At 46.0% G+C, this 25270-nt stretch overlaps 1 protein-coding gene across 1 annotated transcript in view; it reads left to right on the top strand.

Moving 5' to 3' along the window:
• SEPTIN6 (septin 6) overlaps positions 1 to 25270 on the top strand; it is a gene marked incomplete at both ends in the record, with an annotated part of 80124 nt that overhangs the window by 13337 nt on the left and 41517 nt on the right. Inside the window, 2 exons of the mRNA XM_080719169.1 lie at positions 3719 to 3833; positions 13511 to 13706. Coding sequence (XP_080575295.1) covers positions 3719 to 3833; positions 13511 to 13706 — 311 coding nt within the window. The remainder of the gene's footprint in view (positions 1 to 3718; positions 3834 to 13510; positions 13707 to 25270) is intronic.

Below are 25270 nucleotides of genomic sequence, written 5' to 3' on the forward strand. Positions count from 1 at the left end.
ACACACACACACACACAAAAAAAAAACCCCACAAAAAACAAGGGCTGGGGATATAGCTCAGTGGTGGAGTGTTCCTGGGTTCAATGAAGAAGAAGATAATTCAGGAGAAGAAATAGATGCATCTCTATTTTGTTTTTTATGTATTAAAATATTTTTTCTAAAGATTCATATTTCATTTTTATTTTTTAGAAAGGGTATGCAGAGTAGAGGAAAATATATATAAATATTAAGTAATTATCTCCAGAGAGTGATGTTATGAGTGATTTTTATTTTCTCCCTTACCATTTTTGTATATTCTAAAATTTCTGCAATAAACATTGGTTATTTTTATCAAATATAAAAGCTAAACTAGGTGTGGTGGTACATGGCTGTAATCCCAATACTTGAAAGACTGAGACAGGAAAACGACAGGTTCAAGGATAACCTCAGCAACTTAGTGAGACCCTATTTCAAAATAAATAATATAATTGGGCTGGGAGTGTAGCTCAGAGGTGGAATGTCTCTGGGTTCAATTACACACACACGCACACACACACACACACACACACACACACACACACGGCTCTTTTGTGTGTGTGTGTGTGTGGTGCTGAGGATGGAACCGGGGCCCCACACATGCTAAGCACATACTCATTTACTGAGCCGTACCGCCTCAGCTTCTCAGTTTTGAATCCCAGGTCAGGTCGGTTCACTTCAACCAGCACTGATTGTCCCAGTACGTGGATGTCGCCCAGCCAGTTCAACATTATGAGAGTTACTTCCCAATCTGTTTCCCTGCCCCTAGTGTCCCATGAGTTAAGCACTCCGCCTCTGAAATGATCTTCACAAACACTGCTGATACCATGGCCCTCCCTGCTCCAAACACTCAAAACCCACAGGCCTGCCATTCTGCTCATGCCGATTCAGGGTTCTTCCCAGCATTGTGAGTGTGGGAAGGGTTCGGTCATTTTGTTGTTGTTGTTGTTATGCTAGGCATTGAACTCAGGGGCATTCTACCTCTGAGCTACAACTTAGCCCTATTTTATTATTATTATTATTATTATTATTATTATTATTAATAATTTGAAACAAGGTCTCACTAAGTTATGGAAGACCTCATTAAGTAGCTGAGGCTGGCCGCGTGAGCCTGCGATCCACTAGTCTCAGCCTTCTAAGTACTGGGATTAAAAGCGAGCGCTACCACGCCCGATTGGTCAGTTTTTGACAATGAAGTGAATCTAAAATAAGGCAAGGGACCCTGCCTTCCTGCCGCCCTCCGGTGTCTTTAGTTGGAGAATTCCTGTCCTCTCCTTTTGGCATTGGAACCGTGGCCTTACAACACTTGAAGCTTCGTGGTGCTGAATTTGGAGACAGGAAGAGGCAGGCAGAGGCGATAAAACATGGCTCAGGAAACCTCGGTTCTGAGTCCGTCCCAATCTCCAAGGCCTGCTCTGTGGGAGGCTCCGCGGAGAGAGCATATTGTCTCCTCCAGCCCTCCTCCCCTGCAGAACCAGCCGTGGGAAACTTACGTTTTATTGTGCTTTGATTAAAAGAAAAAGAAAGGAGGAAGGGGGAGCAGAAAAGGGGTGCATGTAGACCAAAACTTTGAGGGATGTGGCTACCTCGTGCAACTCAGCTGTCTTCAGGTGCCCTTGTGGGACATGGACTCTGCCAATCGGACCGAACCCCAACAATGGCATATGGTTGTCTGTTGAGAGCGCTCCACTGGGAATGTGTGGGGTGACACGTCTGGGGAGGGTCCTGAGCATGCCAGATGGCATCGACCAGCACTAGCTCAGTGAGAAGCCCATGGCACCGGTGGATGTGGGACCCCGAGCTAGGCTAGGGGGATGTCTGCAAGCCAGTTCTGCTCAGAGAGATGGCTGAGAGGCTCCACCATCGCCCCTCCCTTCCTATGGGCAAGTGTGCCCTTATCCTGGACTTCTAATGGCAGAGATAGGTGGTGTAACAGCCGCACACTGGCCAGCCTTGGGATGCTGTGGCAGGCATCCTAGGGCTAAACATGCTCTGCTGGAGTGTGCTCAGCATCTTTTTGATTATAGAAAGCTTGGTGCAGCCCCACCCAACAGAAACCCAGACTCCTTCTGTGGCCCACCTTCTTGTCCAGTCGGCTGTCTCTAGCTTCTCTTCTCCGTCCTTCCCTCCCTTCCCCTTCCCCGAACCCTGGCCTCTGGCTTTGTGAAGTATAATCAGGCCTTTTTGGTCCTTGTTTCTGGCTCCTTGGAATCCCCTGTCTGTAAAACCACTAACTATAAGGAGTTTAGGCCACTAGGCATGGCGTCACACCCCTGTAATCTTAGAACTTGAGAGGCTGAGACAGGAGAATCACAGCTACAGTGAGACTCTCCGCAACAGAGCAAGACCCTGTTTCAAAAGCAAAAAAAAAAAAAAAATAACATTGGGCTAGGTGGTGTGGCCCAGGGGTAGAATGCTCCTGGGTTCAATCCCCAGTAACACAAACACACACACACACACACACACACACACACACACACGAAGAAGAAAAAGAAGAAGCATCAGCATATTTGGGCCTTGCAGGGGAAGCAAAGAACCTCAGTTTGCAGGGCTGGGAGTGGCTTGACTGACCCCTGTGGAGTGGAAGGAAGCAGAGGAAACCTGGAGGCCCCCCACTCTATCAGGTATGCCTATAGCACCATCCATCAGCCTGGGATCTAAGAATAGCGTCACATCCTGGCTCGATGCTGGGGGTAGCTGCTGCTGACCGATGCTTCCCGTGAGCTACAAATTGAATTGTGCTCTGCTCGACGAGCAGGCTCCAGCCTAATCTGCAGACCACCTACTAGCCCCTGATTTTCTGATGAGGAAACCCTGAGACGTTAGGTAACGCATCAGAGATCGCCGAGGCTGAGATGGGGCTCAAATTCAAACCTATCTGATTTCAGAGCCTGCCCTTGTGACATTACTCTGTGTTACGCTGCTTTTGCAGATTCCCACCCAAAATGTCCTAGAGAGAAGATTTATTGATTTTTGTTTTTGTTTTTGTGTGTGTATGTGGTACTGGGGATTGAACCCAGAAACATTCTACCACTGAGCTATACCCGCAGCCCTATTTATTTTGTTATTATGTTTTTAATTTCGAGATAGAATCTTACTAAATTATAGAGGCTGGCCTTGGACCTGTGATCCTTCTGTCTCAGCCTCCCAAGTTCTTGGATTACAGGCCTGCACCCCCACCCCCACCTAGGATTAATTGCTTTTTAAGGTCTCTGGGATAGTTCCTGAATGCGTGCGCATGTGCTTAAATCATTGTATCCCTTAATTAGCTCATCGGAGTCTCCCAGTCACCTCTAAGATAGGTCATATTCTTTCATATGACAGATGCGGAAGGAAATAGTCTCAGCAAGGTTATCCAGGTTGTAATTGATAGAGTTAATACTTAACCCAAGTCTGGGGACATCGGTGCCAGTGCTTTCCTCCCCTCCCCGCACCCTTCCACCTGTGATAAGCCCGTCTGGAGTTAGATAGCTCTTTCTGGAACTCTGGTGACATTATTGAGCCTGGAGGATTTCTGTGCCCGGGAATCCGTGATTTCCAGTCTGATGGGTCATTTTGCTTTGAAGTAGGGACCAGATGAGAGAAGAGATGACATGCTGGGCCCGGGCGGGTGTCACTTCCTAACATGGACGGCTCCATTCGAATGGAGAATGAGACCACATTGCCTTTAAGCGCATTTTCATTTTCTCCCCTTCCAAATTAGGGCGAAGGTTGCCGAACTGTCCCCCTGGCTGGACATGTGGGATTTGACAGCTTGCCTGACCAGCTGGTGAATAAGTCAGTCAGCCAGGGCTTCTGCTTCAACATCCTGTGCGTGGGTGAGTATTTCCATAGCAGGAAATTCTATTACAGAATATGGATCCTTAATGACTGGATGTGGCTTTGCAGGTAATTAGGTTAAGTAGTGTCATTCTGATCCAGTTGTAAGAGCGATCTCCTCTTCTCTTCTCCCCCTGCTTATTTCTGTGAGCGGCCAGCTGTAATTACTTTTTTTCCCTGACTGGACCAGAATCCGGGGCCAGGCCCTGAGGGATACCGAACGACATGAGATCCAGTGGAAATTTTGGAAGGGGGCTGGCTGGTTCGGTTATTGCAAAAAGTACATTTTGCCTGAAAAATATAGGAACCAGAGCAGACTTGGGAGGGAGGTGAAGGCCAAGGGAAAAAGATGCATGCCCGTGGCGATGGGCAGTGGGCCGTGTCTGTTGATTCCTGCCATTTCTCCAAGCTGGGTTCTGTCTCAGGTCAAGTGCCGATCTCGCGCAGAGGCCTTCCATTCCTTTCCATGTGCTAATCATGGACAAAAGGAGTTCGATAATGTTTATGAAATGCATCGGTTAACTCCACAGGAGCCACTCATTATAGATCTGGAACAGCTTCTCACGTTAGTTATTTTGATACTGACTCCGCAAAGTAAGCAGAGCCAGTAGCGTTTGCATCCTCGTGGAACTCAAGGAGACCCAGACACTTGCGGAAGAGAAGGCACTGACCTGATGCTGCGCTGCAAAGTGGCAGGGCTGAGACAAGGAGCCAGGCCAGGCTGTTCCCGGGTCCTTCCTGTTACTCCTCTAGCGTTTACGATTCGTCTGCCTGCCCCCACTTCTCTCATACTGCGGAATGAACCCAGGGGCATTCTACCTCTGAGATACACTCCCAATCTCATTTATCTTTTAGTTTTCAACAGGGTCTCATTATGGTGCTGCTGGGGTCTCACCAAGTGTCTGAGGGTGGCCTCAAACCCGCAATCCTCCTGTCGCAGCCTCCCAAGCACTGGGTTTATAGGCATGTACCATCATGGCAGCAACATCTCTTGAAAACACCAAAGCGCTTTGGAAACCATTGAACAACAAACAAACAAACAAACAAACACGAGGGACAATAGTTCCCTGATATTCCTTTAAGAACCTCTCCTGACATCTTAAAAAACCCAATTTTGCAAACATAGTTGTAATATGTCATTTTCACCCCACAGTGCAGGCAAGCACACCTGCGTATTTTCGGTGACCTCCTTCAGGACCTTAACGATTGTATAAATACCACAATGAAGTCAGTTTTCACACTGACTGGAACACCCTAATGCTGTGGCTAATTGCCTTTCCTTATTTTTGTCTAGAGTGTCTAAGGGAACTCATTCACGCTGTAGAGCTGAACCACCACTGAGTTGGATATTTTAACCTTTAATGTATTACTCAGAAATTGTTTTTTCTGATTTCATTCATTCTCTTGGGCTCTTAATAGTTTTCATCACCCTTTTCCCCAGCGCTCTTTTTCCAAGTCTTTTCCTAGAAGAGAATCGCTGCATATTCAAGGACAACTAGAGCACACCAAAGCCTCTTCTAGATAGTGACGACAGGCAGTCAGCTAGGCGCGCTCACTAGCCAAGGGGCTCGCGCCTGTGTATCAGCTTTGGAACCTGCAGGATGAAAATCTGTGCTTCACAGAATTACACAGCACACCACCCTCATGGAGTCCAGACAGAGACTGGGTTTTTTTTTGTACTAGAGATTGAACCCATTCTGCCTCTGAGCTACATCTCCATTCATTCATTCATTCATTCATTCATTCATTCATTTATTTCTGTAGTACTAGGGATGGAACTCAGGGACATTCTACCTCTGGGCTACACTTCAGCACTTTTTCTTTTATTTTGAAACAGGATCTCACTAAGTGCTGAGGGCCTTGCTAAGTTGCTGAGGCTGGCTGTGAATCTATACTCTTTCTGTCTCAGCCTCCCAAAGTACCGGAATTACAGGTATGTGCTACCATGCCTGGCTGTTTTATTTTTTATTTTGAAACAGGGTCCCACTAAGTTTTGAAGGGCCTTGCTAAATTGCTGAGGTTGGCCTCAAACTTGCCATCCTCCTGTCTCAGCCTCCCGAGTACCACAGTTACAGGCATACACCACTATGCTCAGCTTACGTTATTGATTCTTTAAATGCCTGAAGTCGAATTCATGGTTATGCTTAGGTGTTATTAGGAGAGGGATACAAAATAAAGAGAAGTCAGAGTGATCGCCAGAAAGAACAAATGTGGTTACATCCAAGGTTAGTGCTGCCAAATCTCTGTTTAACGAGATCTCCAGTCTTGGGCTGATGGCAAACTTATTTCATATGATATTTGATTATCCAAATATTTCAGCACAAACACATTGAATTTCCTTGGCATACCTCCCAGAGCTCTGTATGACCCGTGCTACGGTTGGGATGAGAAGTGCAAGACAGACCTACCACAAGCAATCTTTCAACTATGTACAATTGGGTGGTCTAGTAAAGCTTTAGGAGGAAGGTCCTGTGAATCCAAATGGCTCCCCGGTGGAAGAAGTGTGAGGAAATTTGACTCGTGGGTCACATGCTCCGCTAGGGCCCAGAAGAACGGGCAACCGAGCTCAAGACGAAGTGAGTGGGAGAAATTACTAGTAAATGCTTGTCCCCCACTTCCCACCCAGGCATTGTGCAGGTGCTGGAATGGAATTGCTCATGTGCCTGGGACATCCCTCCAGGAGGGGGAGGACAGGAAAGATGACTCTCTCATTCCCCAAGGAGTCACAGCCTCTCTTCTCTCCCCACTTTTCAAGTGTCAGAAAAGAGCTGCCCAGTAGCTTCCGTGTGTGTGTGTGTGTGTGTGTGTGTGTGTGTGTGTGTGTGGTACTGGGGATTGAACCCAGAGGCATTCTACCTCCAAATAATAACCCCAGCTCTTTTCATTTTTTTTGTTTGTTTGTTTTGAAACAGGATCTCCGTAGGTTGCTGAGGCTGGCCATAAACCTGTGATCCTCCAAACTCAGCCTCCCAAATACTGGAATTTTTGGTGTGTAGTTAGTAGTTTCCCTCTTAAAGCTGCACATGCAACTGTGGGATATACCAGCCTGGACGGGGTTAACTTCATTCCCCATTCCTGATAAAAAAAAACCTACCACTTACGTGTCCTCCTCTTGCTCAGAGAACCCACAGTTTGGGCCAAGGTCACAAGTGGCTTCAAGCAGCTCTGCAGCAGCAGTCTCAGCCCAGCCGTAGTGCTGGGTCCTGTCACTGACTTGGCGAAGAGTCCAGAGTTAGTCTGCTGAAGGTGATCTTTCTTCTTGCAGGGCTTGCAGTGACTCTATTTTCATGCCTCCTGTCTGCACATGACTGGCAGATTAACTTTCCTAATGACTGTTATAAAACTATTGTTTGGTATGAGGCCAAACAATGTGTGTGTTTATTTTATTTTATTTTGGTACTGACAATTGAACCCAAGGACATTCTTCCTCTGAGCTACACCCTATCACTTTTTATTTACTTATTTTGTGGTATTGGAGATTGAACCTGGGGCATTCTACCTCCAAGCTACACCCCCAGCCCTTTTTTTATTCTTTTTTTTTTTTGGTACTGGGGATGGAACCCAGGGAATTCTACCTCAACCCTACATTTTTTTTTATTTTTGGTGGTACAGGGGGTGGAACCCAAGGGCTTTTCTATCTCTGGACTACACTCCCAGACCTACTTTATATTTTATTAGGAAACAGGGTCTCACTAAATTGCTGAGAGCCTCACTCAGTAGCTGAAGCTGGCTTCGAACGTGTTTGATCCTCCTGTCTCAGCCTCCCAAGCGCGGGGATTACAAGCCTGCGCCACCACGCCCGGCTTTATTCTTTATTTTGAAACAAGGTCTCCTCACTGAGTTGCAAAGGGCCTCACTAAGTAGCTGAGGCTGTCCTCAAGCCATAATTCTGTTTCAGACTCCTCCCAAATGCTGGGATTACAATCCTGCGCCGCCACGCCTGGCTTATTCTTTTGAAACGGGGTCTCGCTAAGTGGCGGAGGGCCTCACAATGTAGTTGAGGCTGGTCATAAACCTGCGATTCTCCTGACTCACCTTCAGGTCCTGAAATTAAAAGTACCCACCACACCTGGCTTATTTTTTAAATTTTGAAACAGGGTCTCACTAAGTTGCTCAGGGTCTTGCTAAGTTGCTGGGCCTGGCCTTGAACCTACAACCATTCTGACTCAGCCTCCCAATTACTGGAATTCCAGGCATGCACCACCGATGCCTGGCTCTAGCCTATTTTTCACATTATTATTTCCCTTGGTGCTGAGCTTCGATTGTAGGCCCACACCTATCAGAGTAGATGTCTTATAAACAAATGTGCTTATGTGTACGAACATGCACATGTGTATGTTGAGGTTGAGAGGGAGTTTTTTTATACTTTTATTGGTGCATTGTAATTATACATCATAGTAAAGTTTAGAGTGATCAAAAAATACATGCACACAGCACTTGGGATATTTCTTTCTGTGCTCCAATCCCATGCCCATCCTCCCTTTCATTCAAATTAGTGACATTGGTTGTGTTACCTTCATATATGGACATGACGTTATTTGAACTGTTTACTTTCTCAGTCCTCCTTTTCCCCGCCCCATCTTCCTCCCCGAATCCCCTTCTACTATTCTACTGGGTTCTCTCTTCATTTATGCAGAGTCCTTTTTGTTTCCTATTTTCTTTCTAGCTCCCATTCATGAGAGAAAATATACAGCCATAAACCTAGGTATCTGTCATCAGATGAATGGCTAAAGAAAATATGGATAAGCCAGGCGAGGTGGCACATGCTTATAATCCCAGTACTTGGGAGGCTGAGACAGGAGGATCTGGTTCACAGCAAGGCTCAGCTACTTAGTGAGGCCCTCTGGAACTTAGTGAGACCCTGTTTCAAAATAAAGAATAAAAACTAGGGCTGAGAGTGTAGACCGGAGGTAGAATGCCCCTGAGTTCAATCCTCAGTACTGCAAAAAGAAAATATGGATATACACATAATGGAATTTTTCTGAGCCATAAAAAACAAAACTGTGTCATTTGCAGGCACATGTGTGGAACTGGAGAATATCATGCTAAGTAAGATCAGAGAGCGAGAGCGAGAGTGAGAGAGAGAGAGAATTTTTATGTTTCTGGAGTTTAATTTATATGTAAGGGTACCAGTAAGTGGCACCCACAATTCTTATTATTTTTAACTCAGTAGATATGATTATGTCATGATTCTATTCTAGCTGGGCATGGTAGGTGCACACCTGTAATCCCAGTATTTGGGAGGCTGAGACAGGAGGATTGTAGGTTCATGGCCAGCCTCAGCTACTTACTGAGGCCCTCTGCAACTCAGTAAGACCCGGATTCAAATTAAAGAATAAAAAATAGGGCAGGGGTTGTAGCTCGGAGGTTGAATGCCCCTGGGTTCCATCCCTAGACCTGAAAAAAAAAGAATAAACCTAGGGCTGGGAGTGTAGCTCAGAAGTAGAATGCCCCTGGGTACCACAAAAGAGAGAGAGGGGAGAGAGAGAGAGAGAGAGAGAGAGAGAGAGAGAGAGAGAGAGAGAGAGAGAGAGAGAGAGAGAGATAGAGATAGATACTGGGATTGAACCTAGGAGTGTTCTACCTTTGAGACGTACACCTCACCCTATTTTATTTATTTTTCAGGGTTTTTTTTTTTGTACTGGGGATTGAACCCAGGGGCATTCTACCTCCAAGCTACCCCCAGCCAATTTTATATCTTATTTGGAAACAAGATCTCATTAGTTTGCCAAGAGCCTCACTAAGTTGGCAAGGCTGACTTTGAACCTGAGATCCTTTTGTCTTAGCTTCCCAAGAACTGGGATTACAACTATATGCCACCACCCCTGGTTTATTTTTCAGTTTTAAACCGGGTCTCACTAAGGTTCAGAGGACCTTGCTCTGTTGCCAAGGCTGGCACAAATCTGTGATTCTCCTTTCTCATCCTCCCAAGTACTGGGATACCGAGCCTGGATCTATTTTAGGTCAGTCTAGACAACTTAATGAGACTCTCTTTCAAAATATAAAATAAGCCGGGCGTGGTGGCGCACGCTTTTAATCCTCGCGCTTGGGAGGCGGAGACAGGAGGATCGCGCAGGTTCGTAGCCAGCCTCGCTGGCTTAAGAGACCCTGTTTCCAAATAAAAATATAAAAAAATGGGTGTCTGGGATTGTAGCCTGGAGGTAGAAGGGTTTCCAGGAACCCCAGTACCACAAATAAATAAATAAATAAATAAATAAATAAATAAATAAATAAATAAATATAAAAGAAGCCAGGTGTGGTGGCACATACCTGTAATCCCAGTCCTTGGGAGGCTGAGATAAGAGGACTGCAGATTCCAGACTAGCCTTAGTAATTTAGTGAAGCCCTTAGCAACTCATCAAAACTCTGTTTCAAAATAAAGAGTTAAATAGGAGCCAGGGGTGGTGACATATACTTTGTGGTAACAGTACTTGGGAGACTGAGACAGGAGGATCACAGGTTCAAGACCAAACTCAGCAAACTAAGCAAGGCTCTCTGTAACTAACTTATTAAGTTCCTGTTTCAAAATAAAATAGGGTTTGGAGTTTAGCTCAGAGGTAAAATGTCCCTGGGTTCAATCCCCAGTATACACACACACACACACACACACACTCGCATGCACACATACATGAATGCACCTGGGGATGTGGCTCAGTGTAGGACACCTCTGGATTCAATCCCATTACTCCCCCCCCCACACACATAAACAGTTGTTGAGCTAGATGTGGTGGTATGCACATCTAATTCTAGTACTTGGAAGGGGGAGACAGGAGGATCACAAGTCAGGAAGATTACAGGTTCAAGGACAGCTTCAGCAACTTAGACCCTTCAGCAACTTAGATCCTGTTTACAAATAAAAAGTAAAATAGGCCTGGGATGTAGCTCAGAGGTTCCATCCCTAGTTCCACAACAAAACAAAACAAAAAACTGGTTGGAGGATTACTAAGTTGGTTGAGGTCAGCCTCAGCAACTTAGTAAGACCCTGTCTCAAAATAAAATATAAAATGGTGGTGCAGGACTGTAATCCCAGTTCTTGGGAGGCTATGATAGGATGATCACGGGTTTGAGGCCAGTCTCAGCAAATTAGTAAGACTCTCGGAAATTTATTGAGACCCCGTTTCAAAGTAAAAAAAGGGCTAGGGGGTATAGCTGAAAGGTAGAATGATCTTGGGTTCAATCCTCAGTACCAAAAAAGGGCTGAGGGTATAGCTCAGTGGTTGAGCACCTCTGGTTCAATCCCCAGTCCCACGCACACACACAAAAACTAAGTCGTGTTGTTTCCAGAATCCTATCTGCGTGAAGCAAAAAGAGATAAGATCCTCTGGGGTGTTGGAGCCTGAGTAAAAAAAAAGGGTTAAGAACCTCTCCAGTCAGCTCTTAGATGCTCTGGCAGGGTTGGGCAGAACGAGAGGGAAATTAAACCCTGGGGGCTCCTCAGGTTTCCTGCTAGAATTGAATTGCCAAGTTCCCACCTTCCTGCAGGGGCGTGAGATCAGCCAACCTGATCCCAGTTAGGGCAAGTGTGCCCTCCCCACCCCCACCTCAATACTGGGTCCAGGGCAGCTGTGGGAGTGGACAGTATCCTAGGCTCAGGTTGGGTGTGTGCCAGCCATTGAGAGAGAGGCTTCCTCGGCCCCGCTCCACAGAGGAGGCAGGACCTGAGCACTGGAGAGCCATAGGCAGAGCTGTCTGGCTTCTTCTGCCCTTTTCTAATATTGCATTTCTGCTGATTCCCTAGGTACCTCAATGTTCTTTTCTTCCAGACCTTCATTATTTGGCATCTGATTTCCACAACCCTCTGTGCTAGTGGGCATCTGGGTGGTCATTTTTCTGCTGTTCCTCCCTGCTGCCTGCTCCGCCCCACCCAGCCCCCATTTCTCCAGCTCTGCAAACAGGGCGGGCCCCTGTCTCTGCTGTGCTGCTCCTGAGGCTTTCTGAAGCCTGGGTGGCAACGTTTGGAAGTACAGCAAGATTCTTTCTGAGAGTTCTTAGGATCGGGGAGTCAAGCAGCTCTCAGGACTGAAAGAGGGCGCAAGGATGAGGACATACAGGGAAAATCCATTGAGCACTTAGAAAGATGGGCTAAGCCTGCCAGGAACGGGGAACACATGCCTGTAATCCTAGTACTTGGGAGGCTGAAATAGAAGGATCACAGTTTTGAAGCCAGCCTCAGCAACTTAGCAAGACTTTCTGCAATTTAGTGAGATCCCGTTTCAAAATAAAAATGGCTGGGGGTATTGCTGAAAGGTAGAATGCCCCTGGGTTTCAATCCCCAGTACAAAAAAAATGGGCTAGAGAGCTAGTAACCAGGCTGAATGTTTCCCTCTTCTCCATCTATAGAGAGCTGTCATCATAGGTAATTTTCAAAGCACCTCTTGCATCATAGCTCATTACTCAGGAAGAAGGCAAAGCTGGACCCACCCAGGGCGGAGGGGAGATGGACCATTTTTGGTTTTGTAGCTCCAACCAAACCCTCGACTGCAAATGTATGTTGTTGTTCTCAAGGAGAGATTTGCCAGGGCGGGGTTTGCCCAGTGCAAACTCCCTCCGACTGAAGAGAAGTCAGAACTCACATTCCAAACCCCATTGGGGAGGTGGGTGAGATTATCCTGGAGAAATAGTGGGTTTAGTCTTATGTGTGCAGAAGGCAGTCCAAGCTGAACATCACGATGCACACCTAGCCAGGTGTGGTGGCACACACTTGTGATCCCAGTATCCAGGAGGCTGAGACGGGAAGATGGCAGTTTGCGGCCAGCCTCAGCTACTTAGTGAAGCCCTCTGCAACTTAGTGAGACCCTATTTCAAAAAAAAAAAGAATAAAAAATAAGGTTGGGGGTATAGCTCGGAGGTAAAGTGCTACTGGGTTCCATCCCCAGTATGGGAAAAAATAAAGATGCATACCTGTAATCCCAGTACTTGTGAGGCTGAGACAGGAGGATCAGAATTTCGAAGCCAGCCTTAACAACTTAGCGAGACTCTGAGCAACCTGCCAAAACCCTGTTTCAGAACAAAAATTAAAGCCGGGTGTGGTGGCACACACTTGTAATCCCAGCATTTGGGAGGCTGAAACAGGAGGTTTGCAGATTCACCGCCAGCCTCAGCTACTTAGTGAGGCACTCTGCAACTTACTGATACCCGGTTTCAAAATAAAGAATACAAAATAGGTAGGGTCAGGGTAGCTCAGAGGTAGAATGTCCCTGGGTTCAATCCCCAGCACCACAAAAAAAGCAATGCATATTCAAGGTAAAATATTCAAATAATGAACACTAAAGTGAAAATTACTCCAGTCCTACTGTTGTAAGACTACTGGTCCTATCTGTGTGTTCCTCTGGATCTTTTACTAGCTTGCTTTCTTCCTTTCTTTCTTTTGTGCTGGGGATTGAACGTAGGACATCCTACATCTAACCTACATCCCCAGCCCTATTTTATTTTTTTTTTATTTTGAAACAGGATCTCACTAAATTGAAGAGGGCCTCGCTACTTGCTGAGGCTGTCCGAAAACCCATGATCCTCCTGTCTCAGCCTCCCAAGTACTGGAATTACAAGCATGTGCCACCATGCCCTGCTCCTATATCCTTTTCACTTAGTTTTATCTTGCACATTTCCCTTTGTTAAGAAATGTACAGCTGCATAATCACTGTGTGAATGGACCCTAATTGGCCCTTTTACTTTTCAGGTGAGACAGGTTTGGGCAAGTCCACCCTAATGGACACCCTGTTCAATACCAAGTTCGAGGGGGAGCCAGCCACCCACACGCAGCCAGGTGTCCAGCTGCGCTCCAACACCTATGACCTTCAGGAAAGCAATGTGGGGCTGAAGCTTACGATTGTCAGCACGGTGGGCTTCGGCGACCAGATTAACAAGGAGGACAGGTAAGGGAGGTAGTAGGATGGCAGGCTGTTGGGGAGGCCACGGGGAGCAGCTCACCTTGGGGGGGCCTAGGAGAGAGTGCAGACACTGGGGCCTAGCTTTTCCCTCCAGAATGGCCTTCGTAGGCAGCAAGTCCCTTACAAGCACCAACCCCATCCAGGATCCCTGTTTATAGCAAATGTTCCTCTCCATACACTTTGCCAAAGAAAGGTATCTTTCCAGTATACCTCACTGGGGGTCTCGATACCATATGGCATACATTTATGGATCTCTCCCTGTGCCAGGCACTGCTGCGTCCTGATAATCTAAAAAGAACAATGTTGTCTCTGCCCTTGAGGAGCTCATGGGCAAGACCAGTTTTAAGCAAATAATTTCTACAGAGAAATGTGAATGGCAGGGGACAGAGAGGTAAAGGACAAGTTACAATGAGACCATAAAGGTGACAACGGTCCATTCCACATGGGAAGGTCAGGCCAGCCTTCCCAGAGGACATGCCCTCTGAGATGACTCTTGGAGGTGAACTACTTTACTGGACAGACAAAGGGTGGCAGAAATGGGTATTCCAGGCAGAGCGATCTGCTTATATAAAGGCAAAGTGATGCCGAGGATTCTGGTATGTTCTAGGGAACTGCAACTTGTTCTGATGACCTGGACAGAGGCAGAGTGACTGTGAATCTAATGGGGTTTGGCCCTCACACACAGAGGCTCCTTCCTGTAACTAACTTTTAGTAATAAGTTTATGTATTATTGTTGGGTGTGGTGGCACATGCCTGGAATCCCAGCACCTAGGAGGCTGAGATAGGAGTATCACAGGTTCAAGGCCAGCCTTAGAACTTATCAAGGCCCTCAGCAACCTAGTGAGACCTGTTTAAAAATAAAAAAGGACTGGGGGTGTAGCTTGGAGATAGAATGCTGCTGGGTTCAATCCCCAACACCAAAAAATTAAAAAGAAGAAGAAATATTTAAATAGTGCCTGGCACAGAGTAACTACCTAATAATAAAGGTATTATTATGATCATGATTATTATTTATAGGAGAATTGAGAGAGTTATGTTGCGTATGGAAGGAAATGATTAATGGTGTCCAGGAAAATATGAACCAAAGAATATCCATTGGGGTTGGCAACATGAAGATCATTAATACATTTAGGAATACTAGTTCTCAGGGAATTGTGGGTAGAAGCTAGATGGCCATGACTACTGAGTGAATGGGAGGTAAAGATGTAACGGCATCGAGTAACTTACTTTCAAGTTACTCCACTATATCCCTCATATAGTGCTTTAATTTTTGTCCTATATTTCTGCCTTTGTAATAATAAAATTTCTTAAGCTTAAAAAAAGATGTAAAGGCATCACAATTGCAAATGGAGCAATAGAACAGAAAAGAGAGTCCCGGATCTGTATTTATTTATTTTTGTGTGTTGTATTGGGGATTGAACCCTAGGGGGATTCTACCTTCAAGCTATACCCTCAGCCCTATTTTTTATTCATTATTATTATTATTATTATTATTATTATTATTATTATTATGGTACTGGGGAAACCCTGGAAACCCTTCTACCTCCGGGCTACACTCCCAGACTCATTTTGATATTTTTATTTGGAAACAGGGTCTCTTAAGCCAGAGCGGCTGGCTTCGAACCTGCGCGATCCTCCTGTCTCCGCCTCCCAAGCGCGGGGGTTACAAGCCTGAGCCACCACACCCGGCTTACTCCTTATTTTGAAACAGAGTCACACTAAGTTGTAGGGGGGAACCTCACTAAGTAGCTGAGGCTGACCACGAACCGCGATTCTCCTGTCTCAGCCTCCAAAGTAATGGGAATACAAGCGTGCACCCCCATGCCCGGCTTAGGATCTATATTAACATGGAAATTTATCATATGTAAGTCAACAAGGAAAGAATAGCCTATTCAAGAAATAGTGCAGACAATGGAATCCTATTCAGCTGTAAAGAAAAAGAAAATAATAGCATTTGCAAGAAGATGGAGGGAGCTGGAGAACATTACGTTAAGTGAGATTAGTCAAGCACAGAAAGAGAAGGGACATATGTTTTCTCTAATATGTTCAAGCTAGGGAGCAGTGGTAATACCAGAGGGACTCCAGATGATGGAGGGGAAATCTCAGCAAAGCTTGAATGGAAGGATAGGAGAGGAAGAAAGCTGAGGTTGTTCAATGGAGGAGCTACATACGAATATGTGTAATAGCATAAATACGACATGATTAACCTGGACACTCTCTATTGGGGGGAGGGAAAGGGAGAGGGAAGGGCATGAAGCACAATGTAAATGTACACCACTCTCAATATGTTCCACTTATAAAAAATTAAAAAATAGTACAGGGAAAATAGGTCATACATTTAGAAAAAAATAATATGAGACCCTCTCAAATAAGCGCTATTTACAAAAATAGATCCCTGTTGGACTAAAAACAAATTCTAAAAATATATGAAGAAAATGTCAATATATTTATAACTTTGCCAGTAGAGAACGCGTTTTTAGTCATGACACAAAATCCACAAGTCATAGAAAAAATGATGATCTGGTTGTGGTAGCACACACCTGCAATCCCAGTACTTGGGAGGCTAAAACAGGAGGATCACAGGTTCGAGATCAGCCTTAGCAACTTGGCAAAACCCTTGGACACTTAGCAAAATCCTGTTTCCAAACAAAAAATAAATAGGGCTAGGGGTGTAGCTCACAGATAGGAAACCCCTGGGTTCGGCCGGGCGTGGTGGCGCACGCTTGTAATCTCCACACTTGGGAGGCTGAGACAGGAGGATCGCACAGGTTCGAAGCCAGCCTCAGCTACTCAGTGAGGCTCTCAGCAACTTAGTGAGACCCTGTTTCCAAATAAAATAGAAAATAGGTCTGGGAGTATAGCCCGGAGGTAGAAAAACTCTGGGTTCCACCCCAAGTACCACCAAAAAAAAAATAATAAAGGAAAACCCCTGGGTTCAATCCCCAGTTCTCTCCCCCAAATTGTTAAAAGAATGAGGTAGATCCCCCTGTAGCTCCCATGAAAAGAAGAAAAGAAATTGCAGAGTGACACACAGATCATTCTGCCATTTGTGCCACTGTTCCCCTCCTCCCAATTGAAAAAACAAACGTGCCGGGCGTGGTGGCGCACGCTTGTCATCCCCGCGCTTGGGAGGCGGAGACAGGAGGATCGCGCAGGTTCGAAGCCAGCCGCGCGCGCTGGCTTAGGAGACCCTGTTTCCAAAATAAAAATGTAAAAATAGGTCTGGGAGTGTAGACCGGAGGTAGAAGGGCTTCCAGGAACCCCAGTACCACCAAAAAAACAAAACAAAACAAAACAAAAAAAACGCTTCTCTAGATTTCTATGTGTAAATACATCAAAAAGTTCTGGAAGAATAATTAGCAAACTGAAAATATTGATTACCTCCGAGGCTGGAGAATGTATACATGTATTGCTTGCATAATTAACAAGCAGCCGGGCATGGTGGTGCACACTTGTAATCCCAGCATTTGAGAGGCTGAGACAGGAGGGAGGATCGCGGTTCGAGCACAGCCTCAGCTACTTAGTGGGGCCCATTGCAACTCAATGAGACCCTCCCTGTTTCAAAATAAAGAATAAAAAATAGGGCGGGGGGTAGCTCGGAGGTAGAATGCCCCTGGGTTCCATTTCCAGTACTGCCAAAAAAAAAAAATCAATGGAAAAGAATGGAGTTTTCAAAAAGGAAGCCGATAAAGTGGGTGTAGACTGCTCATTTCAAAGGCTTGTCTGGGCTGGGGAAAAGAGATAAGGCAGTGTGTAGAGGGTGATCAGGGGTCAGGGGTGAACCTGAGGCCAGCTTGAGGAGGCGCAGAAACTTCCAGGAGATAAAGGAGTGGAAGCCCAGCGTGTGGTGCACGCTTGTAATCCCAGCATTCGGGAGGCTGAGACCGGAGGATCGCGGTTCGCGGACAGCCTCAGCTACTTAGTGAGGCCTTCCGCAACTCAGTGAGACCCTGTTTCAAAATAAAGAATAAAAAAAATTGGGCAGGGGTTGTAGCTCAGAGGTCAAATGCCTCTGGGTTCCATCTCTAGACCCGCCAAAATAAATATATAAATAAATAAAAATAAAAAATAAAGGAGTGGAGGGCATAGTTTGAAAGAAAGGATCCAGAAGACTTCTCAATCAAGTTGGTGTGGGGGATCAAGTTCGGTTTATCAACTACTAAACGTTTCCTTTGTGTCAGGTACAGTAAAAGCCAGATATATGAAGAAATTAGGTTCAATGCTTTATTTTTCAATTTTTTTATACTTGGGTCTTGAACCCAGGGACCTTCTACTTCTGAACTACATTCCAGCCTTACTTTTATTTTTTATTTGGTAACAGAGACTTATTAAGTTGTAGAGGACCTCACTATTTTGCTGAGGCTGTCCTCCAACCTGCAATCCTCCTGTCTCAGCCTCCCAAGTACTAGGATTCCACCACGCCCATCTAAGGCACAATCTTTAGTTAAGGAACTTGAAGCTTTGTGGAGGGGACAAATATGTATGGAGATTCTGCACGATGTGATGAGTGCAGTAACAGAGGGGTGTGGAGGAGACTTGGAACAGGAAGGGCAGTAAGTGGCCGAGCCTGGAGTCCCTGTAGGGTGGTGGTGGCTGTGAGGGGACATCTGGTGATCTTTTGCGTGTGTGTGTGTGTGTGTGTGTGTGTGTGTGTGTGTGTGTTGCTGGGGATTGAATCTAGGGGCATTCTACCTTTGAACTATACCTCTAGTCCTATTTACTTATTTGGTGGTATTGAGGGTGGAACCCAGAGGCTTTCTACCTCTGGACTACACTCCCAGACCTATTTTCTATTTTATTTGGAAACAGGGTCTCACTAAGTTGCTGAAAGCCTCACTAAGTAGCTGAGGCTGGCTTCGAACCTGTGCGATCCTCCTGTCTCAGCCTCCCAAGTGCGGGAATTACAAGCGTGCGCCACCACGCCTGGGTCCTTTTTATTTTTGAAACAGGCTCTCACTAGATTTTTTAGGTGTGTCTTGAACTTGCGATCCTCCTGTCTCAGCCTTTCAGGTACTGAACTAAGTCTTAAGGTCTTGCAAGTTGAGTACAAGTTAGCCAACTGCATATAGTGGACACTGAGTACAGACTGATTGAATGAATTATATTTGTTGGGAACATAAAGTAGAATATCTATAAGTTTTCATCATTCAAAATCAAAACTATCCCTAGAGTGTGTTAACTAGGGTACTGACATATGGGTAGAAGAGAGCCTACAACGTGTTGAAGAGTGAATGAGAATTGTTTTGTGGCTCTGGGAATTGAACCCAGGGGCATTCTACCTCTGAGTTACAGCCGCAGACTATAATGCATTTTATTGTTTGTTTTGAAACAGGGTCTCGCTAAGTCGACGAGGAGCTCGCTTGGTTGCTGAGTTTGGCCTTCAACCTTCCATTCTCCTGTCAGCCTCCCAAGTACTAGGATTACAGGCATGCGCTGCTATTCCCACGTTGAATGAGAAATTTAAAAATGTGTAGATCATTCTTTTAGGAACTCTGGAAAGCCGGGCGTGGTGGTGCACGCTTGTAATCCCAGCATTTGGGAGGCTGAGACCTGGAGGATCGCGGTTCGCAGACAGCCTCAGCTACTTAGTGAGGCCCTCTGCAACTCACTGAGACCTGGTTTCAAAATAAAGAATAAAAAATTAGGTCAAGGAGTGTAGCTCGGAGGTCGAATGCCCCTGGGTTCCATCCCCAGACCCGCAAAACAAAACAAACAAAAACAAACAACAACAAAAAAAACCTGTTGCAATAGCCGGCGTGGTGGCGCACACTTGTAATCCCAGCATTTGGGAGGCTGAGACCGGAGGATCGCGGTTCACGGACAGCCTCAGCTACTTAGTGAGGCCTCTGCAACTCAGTGAGATCCGGTTTCAAATTAAAGAAAAAATAGGGCAGGAGGTGTAGCTTGGAGGTCAAATACCTCTGGGTTCCATCCCCAGACCCGCAAAAAAAGGAACTCTGGATCCACTCATTCAGTATTTATTGGGCACCTATTTTTATTATGTTGCAAATAATTTTTTAGTGCATTGCAATTACATATCCCAGTGAGGTTCACTGCGGTACAAGCACACGTGGGCACAACTCTTGGTGTACTTTCCTCCACATCTCACCCCACCACTGCCCCTCCTTCCTCATCACACGTTAGTGAAGTTGGTAGTAATACCTTCATATATTTTTATAGTATTATTTGAACTGTTTTCTTCTTTTTGGGGGGGGGTACTGGGGATGGAACCCAGGGGCATTCTACCTCTGAGCTATGCCCCCAACCCTGTTTTTTTTATTTGGAAACAGTGTCTCACTGAGTTGCAAATGGCCTCACTAAGTAGCTGAGGCTGGCTGCGAACTGCGATCCTCCTGTCTCAGACTCACAAGCACTGGGATTGCAAGCGTGCGCCACCACGCCCGGCTCTGAACTGCTTTCTTCTTCACGCCTCCTTTTTCTCCTCCCCTCTCTTCTCCTCCTCTCCCCACGCACTACTCCACAGGTCCCTCTCCCTATTGCTTAGAATCCCTTTTCTCTTTTCTCTTTTCCCGCTAGCTTCCACATATGGGAGAATACATACAGCACTTGACTTTCTGATATGCTAGAAAGATCTGTGCTTGGAGCAAAAGACGAACTTGGCTGCTCAGGGAAGTAGTTGGAGAAAGAAGGGTGTTTGTGGAGGACTGGGTTGAGCACGGTTCTTTGAGATGGGGAAGTGTTCAGCATGTTTCTAGGTTGGGGGGAAACCAGTAGGAGGTGAGGAGATGGCGTATGAAGCCCAGGGCCCCACAGAGCCCACAAGAGATAAGACCAAGCGCACAGGGACAGTGAGCCTTGAACCGGATGAGGGAGGCTAGGCGGAAACAGAGAAGGGTGGGTTCATTTTTAGCAGTCAGGGATGGAGGCAGAAAGCTGAGGAAGTGTGAGTCTGACAGCCTGGAGTTTGGTGGTAAAGATAGCACCGTGGCAAAGAAGGCACTCAGAAGTTTACAGGTGCGGCGGCACACACCTGTAATCCTAGTACTTGGGAGGCCGAGATAGGATCACAGGTTCAAGGGCAGGTACGTAGCTACTTAGCAAGGCCCTCAGCAACTCAATGAGACTCTGTTTCAAAATAAAAAATAAAATAGGGCTGAAGGTTTAGCTCAGAAATGGAATGCCCCTGAGTTAAACCCTCAGTACCACACCCAAAAAGAAGAAGGAGGAGGAGGAGGAGGAGGAGGAGGAGGAGGAGGAGGAGGAGGAAGAGGAGGAGATGGCAACACTCAGACCATGTTGTGAGAGTGAAGGGGTCACAAAGAATTTTGGATTTTGAAAGGGGTGAGAGATTGGAACGGTTAGTGAGTGTAATGAGAAGGGAACCAGTCGAGGTCAAGTAAAGGAACTGCCATATTGCTCTGGAAGCCCATATGAAATCGGAGGCCATGAACCTGTAATGGTGTCCATACCCATAGTTTTGTGCTTGTTTCAACCAACCTTAGAAGCAGTGTGGTAGGAACACAGGAATTTATTCAGTGTGGCAATTTTGCTAGGTGTGTAGGGTGGAAGGATGGGGGTAGAATGGAGATGAAAGTGTTTAAAGAAGAGTGGTTCAGCTGGCATGGTGGTGCATGCCTCTCAGCTCAGTACTTGGGAGGCTGAGAAAGGAGGGTCACAGGTTCAAGACCAGCCTCAGCAACTTAGGCCCTCTGCAACTTAGAGAGACCCTGTTTCAAAGTTAAATATAAAATAGGACTAGGGGTGTAGCTCAGGGGTACAATGCCCCTGGGTTCAATTTCCAGTACAAAAAAAAGTGTAGTTCATAGCCAGGTGGGATGACATGTACATGTAACCTCAGCTACTCAGGAGGCTGAGGTAGGAGGACCACTTGAGCCCAGGAGTTTGAGGCCAGTTTGGACAACATAGCCAGCAGGCAGGGAGGAATCTGGGCATCGTAGCTCACACACACAGGGAAGGAGGAATTTAGATGGTCAGTCCTGGAATTCAGCTTGGGCAGAGGAAGAGCTAAGAGCAGGAAGGTCCAGATATTCTATGGTATTGTGGAAGGGACAACGTGCCAGAGGACTCCATGAAGTAACGGTCAGATGTGGAGAACTGAAGCTGGTTAGAAGTACAGTTGTGCTTAGAGTCTTGTGCTTTAGAGGGAGGATTTTCCATGTGGAGCTAGTTGGTCTGACTAATGACAAGATGGGAGATAGCTGAAGTGGAGGAATCGAAGGTCACGAAGTTGTGAGAATCAAGGAATAATAAGGCTGAATGCTGATGAATTGCAGTCACCAAGAATGAGGACAAAGACTGAGGCAGGTGCTGTGAGAAAAAGATGGAATAGGTTTTCAGTGAAGAAAGGTTTGTTTTGTTTTTGGTACGAGGATTGAACCTCCAAGCCATACCCCCAGCCCTGTTACCCTATTTAATGTATTTTGTGGGTGGAACTGGGGATTGAACCTGGAGCATTCTACCTCTGATCTATACTTATATGCTCTGTCCTTTTTTATTTTGAAACAGGGTCTCAATAGGTTGCTGAGATTCTCACTAAGTTGCTGAGGCTGGTCTTGGACCTGTGATCTTCCTGTCTCAGCCTCCCAAGTACTGGGATTATAAGTGTATGTCATCATGCCCAGGTCTATTTTATTTTTCACTTTGAAACAGGGTCTCCCTAAGTTGCTCAGGGTATTGCTAAATTGTTGAAGCTGGCCTTGAACATGTAGTTTTTCTGCCTTCCAATACTGGGATTCCAGGCATGAAAGTCTACCTACCTTCCTTCCTTCCTTCCTCTTTCTTTCTTTCTTCCTTCCTTCCTTCCTTCCTTCCTTCCTTTCTTTCTTTCTTTCTTTCTTTCTTTCTTTCTTTCCTTCTTTCTTTCTTTCTTTTTGTGGTACTGGGGTTCCTGGAAGCTCTTCTACCTCCAGGCTACACTCCCAGACCTATTTTTTAATAATTTTTTATTTGGAAACAGGGTCTCTTAAGCCAGCGCAGCTGGCTTCGAACCTGCATGATCCTCCCGTCTCAGCCTCCCAAGCTCTGGGATTACAAGCGTGCGCCACCACGCCCGGCTTCCATAGACTTCTTATACACCTACAACAACCAATTTAGAAAGCATTATGGCACAGAACACTTCATCCATAGGGAAAATCTCTTTACTGTACACTCCCTACAAGGCCCTACTTAATCTCTTTTCTGCCACCTTTCTTGCTTCATCTTGTATTATTCTTTGTTGTTGAGGTTAAAAATTCACGTAACAAATCAACTGTTTTTGGTCGTACCAAAGGGGCATTCAACCTCCAAGATACACCCCTAGCCCTTTTTATTTTTTGGTTTAAAACAGGGTCTCCCTAGTTTGGTGAGAATCTTGCCAAGTTCCTGAGGCTGCTCTGGAACCTGTGTTCCTCCTGTCTCAGCCTCCCAAGTAGTGAGATCACAGGGCTGTGCCATCATGCCCAGCTCAAAATTAACTCTGTGTGTGTGTGTGTGTGTGTGTGTGTGTTACTGGGGAATAAACCCAGAGGTATTCTACTTCTGAGCTATACCCCAGCACTTCTTTTTGTTTGTTTGCTTGCTTGCTTGCTTGCTTGTAGTACTGGGAATTGAACCCAGGGGTATTTTACCTCCGAGCTATACCCACAGCCCTATTTTTGAAACAGAGTCTCCCTAAGTTGCTAAGGTTGGCCTGGATTCTGTGATCTTCCTGTCTCAGCCTCCCCAAAACTGGGTCTTGTTAGGTCTTGCTGTCCTCAAACTCTGATCTTCCTGTTTCAGTCTCCCAAGTACTGGGATTACAGGTGTGTGCCACCACACCCAGCAAAAATTAGCTATTTTGAAGTGAACAATCCAGTGACATTTAATACATTGACAACCACCACTGCTATCCATTGTGCAACAGTCACCTTTGTCTAGTTGCAAATACTTTTATCACCTGGAAAGAAAACTCATTTAAAAAGAACTCCCAGTACTCTCTCACCTCAGCTGCTTATAACCTGTAGTCTCTTTTCCATCTCTATGAACTTGAGCCTTCTAGGCACCTCACATAAATGGAAGTCATACAGTATTTGTCTCTTTGTGTCTGTCCTCTTTAACTGATGATGTCTTCAAGGTCATCCATGTGGCAACATGTATTAGAATTTTCTTTCTTTGGTGGAGGATCTTCTAGTGTGTGAATAGTCAACATTTTTTATCCATCAGTTGATGGACATTTGGGCTGTTTCCACCTAAAATTCCAGCTGCCTGGCCTTCTTCTGTTGCTCTAACTTGTCAAGCTGGTTTCTGCCTCGAGATCATTATTTCATTTGCTATTCCCTCCGCTTGGAATGCTTTCCTCTTAGATCTCTCCATGGCTGTCTCTCTCTCTCTCTCTCTCCCTCCCTCTCCCTCTCCCTCTCCCTCTCCCTCTCCCTCTCCCTCTCCCTCTCCCTCTCTCTATCTCCTTGATGGTACTGGGGGTGGAATCCAGGGATTTTCCTACCTCCAGGCTATACTCCCAGATCTGTTTTATATTTTATTTGGAGACAGGGTCTCACTAAGTTGCTGAGAGCCTCACTAAGTAGCTGAGGCTGGCTTTGAACCTGTGCAACCCTCCTGTCCCAGCCTTCCAAGCGCAGGGATTACAAGCATATGCCACCACGCCCAACCATGGCTCTCTTATTCATATCCCTATAGCTCAAATATCAGATCCTCAGAGGACCCTTCCTGGATCACTGTATTTGAAGTAGCTGAAGCTGGGCATGGTGGTACATTCTGAGACAGGAGGATCACAGGTTTAAGACCAGCCTCAGCAACTTAGAAAGACCCTCTACAACTTAGCAAGACTCTGTTTGCAAATAAAAAATAAAATAACACTGAGGTTAGAACTAGAATCTAGAATATTCCTGGGTTCAATCCCCAGTACCACACACACATAAAATGAAGTAGCTGAACTCCATTCACTTCTTCCTCCTCCTTCTCCTCCTCCTCCTCCTCCTCCTTCTCCTCCTCCTTCTCCTCCTCTTCTCCTTCTCCTTCTCCTCCTTCTCCTTCTCCTCCTCCTCCTTCTCCTTCTCCTTCTCCTTCTCCTTCTCCTCCTCCTCCTCCTTCTCCTTCTCTTCCTTCTCCTCCTCCTCCTTCTCCTCCTTCTCCTTCTCCTCCTCCTCCTCCTTCTCCTTCTCTTCCTTCTCCTCCTCCTCCTTCTCCTTCTCTTCCTTCTCCTACTTCTCCTTCTCTTTCTTCTCCTTCTCTTCTTTCTCCTCCTTCTCCTTCTCTTCCTTCTCCTCCTTCTCCTTCTCTTCCTTCTCCTTCTCTTCCTTCTCCTCCTTCTCCTTCTCTTCCTTCTCCTTCTCTTCCTTCTCCTCCTTCTCCTTCTCCTTCTCCTCCTCCTCCTTCTCCTCCTTCTCCTTCTCTTCCTTCTCCTTCTCCTCCTTCTCCTTCTCCTTCTTCTTCTTCTGTACTGGGGATTGAACCTAGGGGTCATTCTACCTCCGAGCCTCACCCCCTGCCCTATTTTTTATTCTTTATTTTGAAACCGGGTTTCACTAAGTTGCAGAGGGCCTCACTATGTAGCTGAGGCTGGCCACGAACCGCGATCCTCCTGTCTCAGC

This window comes from Muscardinus avellanarius (assembly GCF_963383645.1).
Source record: "Muscardinus avellanarius genome assembly, chromosome: X".
NCBI lineage: Eukaryota > Metazoa > Chordata > Mammalia > Rodentia > Gliridae > Muscardinus > Muscardinus avellanarius.